Raw genomic sequence first — 8,003 nt, forward strand, 5'->3', positions numbered from 1 at the left:
CAGAGCCGGACCTGCCTGTGCTGGAGGAGGCGGTGGGGGGCGAGGGCGCAGCCCCTTCTCAGGACGGGAGGACCCCTGCTTGTGGGGACACTTCTGTGGTGGCCAGGCCAGGGCCTGGGGAAAGTCCACCAGCCGCAGGAGGCTTCTTGGTGACCAAGCCCCCCAAGCAGAGGGAGCCAGTGGCCAGAGCAAGAGGCAGTGAAGGGCCCGGGGTGGGCAGGGCCCCGTCACCTCCCGCCCTCAGCATCCAGGAACCCTGGTGTCTGCACAGCACGAGCTTTGTACTTCATCCAAATGGGAGGCCGGAGCTGGGGAGTCAGCTGCCCCCCGTCTCTCGTCCCCTCAAAGGTGGGGACCTGGAGGCTCCCAGGCTGGTTTTTCCAGACCCCAAGCTGGAAGGAGGCCCCAGGAGTGGCGGGGACACCCAGGGGCCCTGGCAGCAGGCCCTCGCGGTCCCGACACCGCCCAGCCGGAGCTCTGGGGAGCCCCAGCCTGCAGGGGACAAGCTGCCCTCGGAGAAGAAGAAGCTGCGGGTGGAGCAGCTGGGGTCTCTGGGAGTGAGAGACCAGGCCCCCGGGGGCCCAGCGCAGGACAGCTCCCCACCCTCCTTGAACCAGGACAGTGACTCTGGGGACAGGCTGCACACGAGTGCCGACGGCAGGGGGGCCTCTGGTACATCTTTCTCTGCGCCCTTGGTGGCCCTGCGACCTGCGGGGCCCGGGCCCAAGGCGCCGGTCTGTGGTCCTGCAGCTGGAGCCCCTGGGGGCACCGCCTCCCTGCCTGCCCAGCCTTCAGACACCACCTTCCCCCCCAAGTACCTGCTCAGGTTACCGCAGGGAGAGACCCCGCAGCTGCTGGCTGGTGACCCGGAGCGCAGCCAGGGCCCTCTCTGCAGGAGCGAGCTGCCCCAGGACCCGACCTCCTCTGCTGGGCCAGGGCTGGGGACCCTCCCAGCCACCCGCCTGGCCCCAGGTGGAGCCAACAACTTCGGGGAGGACTCCAGCTGGCCCAGGCTGTGGGACAGGAGAAAGGAGGTACCAGGAGAAGAGAAAGGAGATTTGGACACCAGCACCCCCGCGGCCGGGGAGTCTCCGGGCTGGAGTGTTGGGGTCCCCAGGGAGACAGCCTCTGCCCTGCCCACCCCTCCTTGTGACCCCGGGAGGAGTGAGACCCGAGACGCTGGACAGCTCTGTGTGGGCAGCATGTGGGCAAGGGCCTGGCCCTCTGGGGGTGTCCTGAGCCCCTGGACACTCAGCAGGGAAGTGGCAGGGTCTCCAGGGCCCCTCGCGGGGCACCGTCCCTGCCGCCCCCTCGAGCCCAGCTCCATCCTACCGGCCCCCCTGCCCTCGGGCTGCCCTGAGCGGGCCTGGAGCAGGATCTCCGAGAGCTCGGGCCTCTGCGGGCCCCAGGGCCCCTTCCCCTTGTTGCGGGCCGAGCCCCGGCTCACCTGGTGCTGCTTGAGCGGCAGCCTGCCTCTGCCCAGGGAGCAGAAGGAGAGGGCCACGTCCGCGTACTGGGCGCTGCACTGCCCTGGGAGCAGTGCCCCGGCCCAGGGTGCAGATGTCCGGCCGGTGAGCAAGGCAGAGTCGGGACGGCGGACTGGGACCAGTCCTGCAGGAGGAGGGGAGACGCAGCCATGGAAGGTAACCCAGCTTTGCCCCCGGGCCCCGGGCTGAGGGCACTGCCAAGCAGGTAGGACGTACCACAATGGAGAAGAAGGGTGACGCAGTCCCATGGCATCTGCCTCCGTTAGAACGTCTTCCCAGTCTGTCCTCCAGGGAAGTGGCTGCCACACCTGGGGGTGGGGATGGGAGAGAACAAAGGCCCCAAATGCCAAACAAAAGAAAATCATGCAAAACAGTTTCAAAGGAAGAATTAATTGTACCCAAGACTCTGGGTGAGATAGTTTTCCTAACTAGACATAAATCGAACTCTGAGCTTCCTGGTAACAGAGGCAACATGTGAAATGAACGCTGCCTAAGAGAGCTCTCTGGGTCATCTAAGATTATCAGCCAGAATCTCTTATTGCGAGATAGACTCCAGGCAAGGGGGCGTGGGGGTGAGTCCCTGCCTGGTGACTGAACAGTTAGTCCACAGTCCACAGTCCCGTTGGGAGGGATCCCACGCCACTGGATTTCATAATGGGGGGTGTTGTCCCATTCGGGAGGTCTCAGACAGGGCAACAGACGAGGGTGCGGGGACCTCAGTGCTAATGTCACGGTGGGGACAATGACAGGGGCGGCCCAGAGCCCGGCAGGCTGTTCTCCCAGCGGGCAGTGGAGCCAGAGGGAGGGGCCGCCTTCTTCCTCCTGCGCCTGGCGGGTGATAAAGAAGGCGCTGGGCCCGAGAGAGGGGCCTGCAAAGCCTGGGTTAGCCTTCCTTCTCCGAGAGACAGGAGGTATTGGGCATAGGGGTTCCTGGGGAGGGAGACTGGGGGATGGAGAAGAGCCGGCGTGCCATTCCCCAGGCCTCCAGTGAACACCACACATCCGGGCCTTCCTCTGTGGACCCGCCGGGCAGTCCTAGGTCCCTCCGAGGAACACTTACACTGTCTGGCTATGCAGCACTTCCGTGCCCTGACTTCCCCAGATAGGTGTCCTGTGTGCAGACACAGCCCTCCAGGACTGTCCCCACCCGAGGGCTTTGAGCAATATGATGCCAACGTGCCTGGTATTTTCAGCTCTCCTGCCCAACAGCCCCAGGGATGACATCCGGGGACCCGGGGTCTGAGCCGGGCTGGACGAAGGGACCACCTCGGAGGAGGGCGAAGATGTGCCGGGGGAGCAGCAAGCAGAAAGCACTGAGAAGGTAGGTGTTTGGCCACCACTGTCCTTTCCGCAGGTGCCTGTCGTGTTGGTAACTACAGACCTTGGCCTCACTAAACCCCTGGAAAAACATCCCCTGGGATTCAAAAGGCGCCTCTGTGCTCCAGGGAAAGGGTTCCTGCCAAGACCCAGGGCCTGGGCTTTCAAGGGGACAGGACCCGGCTGGCCCCCACAGCCCTCTGGCTGCGTAGTCTTCAGTGGCACCTTTCCAAGGCCAGGACCCCAGCGACTATTTGAAATAACTGACCTGAACTACACCCATCCAAGTTTAAGTCCTCAGGAGAAAGTGTGTTAATTATTACAGCGTTTACTGCTTTTTTAATTATTCAAGCGATGCAGGTCTTTTGCAGAAAAATTAGAAGATACAGATGAGCAAAGAGAAGACAATAAAACTCCTGGTAATCTCTCCACCAGAGACAGGCAGCGTCAGCATTCGATGCCCTTCCAGACTGTTCTTTACCACATGCTCATGAATAATACACAGGCAGCACGTGGCGGGGTGTGGGTTTTAATACCATTCTTTGATTGTCTTGCTCCTTTGCTCATAACCTTTCGTGCTGCCCGTGGCGTATGAGTTAGGAAGCCAGCTCTTTATCCAGCCACTGCCCTCTCTAGACCCCCAGGAAGCTTTCGGTCTCCTTGCCGCACAATCTCCTCCTCTCCCACCCGGTGACTCGGTGCGGTGTCGCTGGCCCTCTCCCATTCTCTAACAGAGACCCTCCGGCCCCCAACAGCTCCCCTTCCAGGCATGCTCAGCCTCTGCACCCCATGACTGTCAGTAATTGATCCAAAGCCTAGCTCTGCTTCCAGAGGCAACGCGAACTCCTGACGCGGCCCTGCAGCGGCTCCGCCCTCCGTGGCTGCAGGCACCCCCTTCCGAGGCCCCGGCCCCTGCCCTGAGTGTCTGCCAGGATCAGGCATCCAGAGTGGCCATCGCTGAGGGCTGTTCTGTACAGGGCACATGATGCCCCACTTTTCTCAAGGGGAACTGAGACACACAGAAGTCAGGTGACCTCCCAGGGGCCTGTATGCCAGACAGAGCCCCCCACCCCCGGCCCCCGGCAGTGGGCACCAGAGTTGCCTGCAGTTTTCTGGAGTTTCCTGTGATGCTGAGTGGAACTCAGTGGGTCTGGGGGTGGGGGCTGAGGGTCTGCTTTCCTGGCATCCCTGGTGAAGCTGGTTTGCTGACCGGGAGCGTCCTGAGGAGCCATGCTTCTGCCCACACCACATCCTGTCCTTCCCAGCGCCCGCCCTCTCTCTGACCCAATCTCCCGCCGTTTTCTCCTTTTGAAAGACTCCGGTGGTAAATGGGGCTCACCCCACTAATCTCATCATCTTACTGTACCCACAATTACTCCTCAAAGTCCTTTCTGCCATGGAAGGTAACACTTTGACAGGATCTGGGGATGAAGGGCTGGGCACCATTCTTCTGCCTGCCACCCTATCCATCCATCTGTCCGTCCATCCACCCGCACACACATGACTGTATGTGTGCATATAGATAGCGTGTCCCCAAACTGTAAACACTTGGACAGCTGATAGCTCACTTAATTTTCACTTCTTTTCAGGTTTAACTGATTTGAAATAATGGATGAAACCAGACTAAGCTTTGAACAAAGAAAATTTATCGTAAAGTGCCACTAGGCTATTTTTTATGGGAGATACATAAAAGATAAAGTTTACAGCACAAAACTGTCAACAGTCAATGAATTGAGGGCATATAAATACCAAAGGAAATGATTCTTGATCCCCCTCCATTGCTTCGCGTTATCAGCAGTGCCTGGACCAGAATGGTCATCAGTTCAAAAACATGGAAATGATAAAAAAAAAAATCATTTCTGTAAGATTCTTTTAAATCTTGAAAATGAATTGTATGTTTATAAACACTGACTTTATAATCATTCAAAGTGCACATACATTTTGTAGGGACACCCTGTATGTCTCAACTTATATATCCATCTCTATCATCTATCAACCTCTGTGTTCTCTCCTCAAGAAAGAAGCCTATATTTTTAATCCTCTTTCCCATTTTACTTCAGTTGTCTTAATGTTCTATAGAAAACGAAATACTGTACTCGAGACCCCCCCCACCCCCCCGCCAGGCCTTTGCTCACAGAGAATGGTGAGCTTTCTGTATCAGAGTATCTGTTCTCTTTTTTCTTGTTTTGGAAAATAAAACATAAAAAAATACAGGAAAGCTCAGAAAATATATGATAGACACCTGGGTAATGATCCAGTGTGAACAAATGTTAACATTTTGTTATATTTGCTTCTGAGCCTTTAAAAAAATCACATAAACGGTTACTCTATACATCATATGTTGTGAAAAATAAAATAAATAAAACACAGAAGATAATGATGTAGTTTTATGTATTTGGCACTAATTGTTTCAATCCATCTTCTCATACTTGAAAAATTGAGGTATCCACTACTTGCACATAATAATGTTGATTTCTGTCTTTAAAATATGTATATAAATATCACTCTATATTTATTGTTCTGCCTGACTTTAAACTCAGTGTTGTGTTTCTGAAGATACAGCTCAAATTCATTCCCTTCATTGCTGTAGAGTGCTCATCTCATGAGTACAACATTTCATTTATTTCCAAAATTTTTGACTTATTTTGCGATGGGCATGAGTATGCATGCCTCCGTAGGCACAGTGCAAGAGGTGGTCTAAGAAATATACTTAAAGGTGGAATTGCTAGATGATAAAGCAATCACATTTTCAACTTTACAAGTTATTACCAAGTCCCTCCACCATGGCAGGGCCATTTTCCTCCTCTGGGAGCAAGCGGCAGCCCTCGCCCACTTTCTTACTAAGGTCTGTTATTAGCAGATGTTTAAATGTTTTGCCCATCCAGAATCTGTAGGATTCTGCACCTTTTTTAATTCTGTCTGTATTATTTGCCTGTTATATACATATATTGCAAATATTTTTTCCAAGTCTGTTATTTGTCTGTTTGAACTCATTCATTTGTATTTTCCCACCTCACTGCAGATGTCCTGAGTCTTCATTCTTTTCACGTAGCAGACCTTCCTTCTGGGGTTGCTTTCTTCTGTCTAAGGCATGTTTTTAAGGATTCCCTTGAGAGGATAAAAACCACATTTACTTCATCAGTCTGAAAGTACATTTATTTCATTGTTTATTTCCAGAACATCCTTATTCTTGAGAAATATTTCTGCTGGGTATGCAGTCCTAGGTTGGCCTTGTCTTTAGCATGCAAAGCTATCCTAAGGCTGTGCCATGTGGTAGGGCAGTCAGCTCTGTCCTCTGAAGGTCTTCCATCTCTGGCTTCATTTCAGATCTCCTTTTAATCTTTGGTGTGCCACACTTGTATTTTGATGTAGAGAAGTATGTGTTACTTTTATTTATTCCATTAGGAATCCATCGGGCTTTTATGATTTATGGATTGATGTCTACCTAGAAAATTCTCAGGCCTCATTGCTCAAACACTGCCCTTGCCCCGTTCTCTCTCCTTTCTTTCTGGAACTCTAAAATAATGTATTATAGGTCTCCTCAGTCTTCCACGCCTCTTTTTTTTTTTTTTTTAATCCTCACCCAAGGATATCGTTCCATTGATTTTTAGAGAGTGGAAGGGAGAGGTCAAGACAGAGAGAAATATCAATATGACAGAAACACATCAATTGGTTGCCTCCTGTACCCGCCCTGACCAGGGTCCAGGCTGGGGAGGAGCCTGCCACCAAGGTCTGTGCCTTTGATCAGAACCGAGCTCAGGATCCTTCGGTCCACAGGCCAACGCTCTATCCACTGAGCCACACCGACTAGGGCTTCCATGCCTCTTAACCTCTATTTTCAATAACGTTGTCTCTGTGCTGTCATCTCCATGCTTTGTTCAGATCTATCATTAAAATTTTACTAATTTTCTTAATCCACTGACTTATTTTTGAAAATTTCTGCTGAAATATATTTAATTTCAATATTATGCATAATTAAAATACGTAGTTTAATAAGTTTTGACAAGTGCACACCTGTAAAACCAATAACACTATCAGGATAATGAATGTGCCCATATCCCCAAAGTTTCCACTTGTCCCTTTGTGATTCCTGCCTCTGGCCCACCTGACACCCGCCCATCCCCAGGTAACCACTGATGTGCCCGCTGTCACTATAGCTTAGTTCACTTCTAGAATCTTATAGAAATAAAGTCATACAGTATGTGCTCTGTTTCTTGGGGGAGGGGGCACTGGCTTTTCAGGTCCATTCATGTTGTTGTGTGTATGAATAATTCGTTCCTTTTATTGCTAAACTAGTGGCCCAGTGCACAAAATTCATGCACATTAAAAGGGAATTAATTAGAGGAAATATTTTAATATTGCTATTTGCCATTTCTCTATAATAGAAGTGTGAGAAATGAAAGGAAATTAGTAAAATGTATATGAAAATAATATATAAATTTATTAATAAACAGTAACAAAAGGATATAACAACAATAGAGGCATGATATAAAAACAACAGTGATGCAAACAATGACTGATACAGTGATTAAACTTATTCTAATATCTCCTGTCTACCACATTAAGAGTGAAAACACTTTCAGAGTGCTTGACTAATTTCCCTCGTGTTGAAGTATTTAGAACTTTAACTTTAACATCACATGATCTTCGAACCTGAGAGAAAGCAACATATAACTAACCATGTGCAAAAACAGGTTCAGGTAGAAATATTCCTACTCTGTCTAGAGTTTGTCCTTGTGGCTTATTAGTAATCATCACAAATGCTGGCATCATGGGAAACTGTTGTCGAATCAATTTAAATGGGAGGCCAGTGTCAGATGGGGACAAATTAATTCTTGGAGTCAGAACAACCTCTCCCTCTGCAGATCCTGTTACTACAGGATCCTGTTACTACTTCAGCTTCAATAATGTTAGGTTGTAATCTTTTGATAATAAGTCTGGTACCATTACAAAGACCCCATTTACTATTGAGATTTCTCAATAGGATGATGATTGCACCCACTTTCAATTTTAATTTATGACACGGCATTTCTGAAGGAGTAATACCATTAAGAAATTCGATGGGAATATTTTCCTTTCAGCAGCATCTGTGGAATCAATGGAATCATTACTCAAATATGTGTGAAAATATCCATCGAGTATATCCAAATTTTCTTCATTTAATTTTTGAACATGATCATTTTTTGGATAAAGAATTGC

General features: G+C 50.3%; 1 protein-coding gene across 1 annotated transcript in view; it reads left to right on the forward strand.

The window, feature by feature from the left end:
* ZNF831 (zinc finger protein 831) overlaps positions 1-8,003 on the forward strand; it is a 93,385-nt gene that overhangs the window by 38,412 nt on the left and 46,970 nt on the right. The window contains exons 4-5 of the mRNA XM_015566211.1: positions 6-1,643; positions 2,681-2,808. Of these exons, the coding sequence (XP_015421697.1) occupies positions 6-1,643; positions 2,681-2,808 (1,766 nt within the window). The remainder of the gene's footprint in view (positions 1-5; positions 1,644-2,680; positions 2,809-8,003) is intronic.

This window comes from Myotis davidii, unplaced genomic scaffold (assembly GCF_000327345.1).
Source record: "Myotis davidii unplaced genomic scaffold, ASM32734v1 scaffold262, whole genome shotgun sequence".
NCBI lineage: Eukaryota > Metazoa > Chordata > Mammalia > Chiroptera > Vespertilionidae > Myotis > Myotis davidii.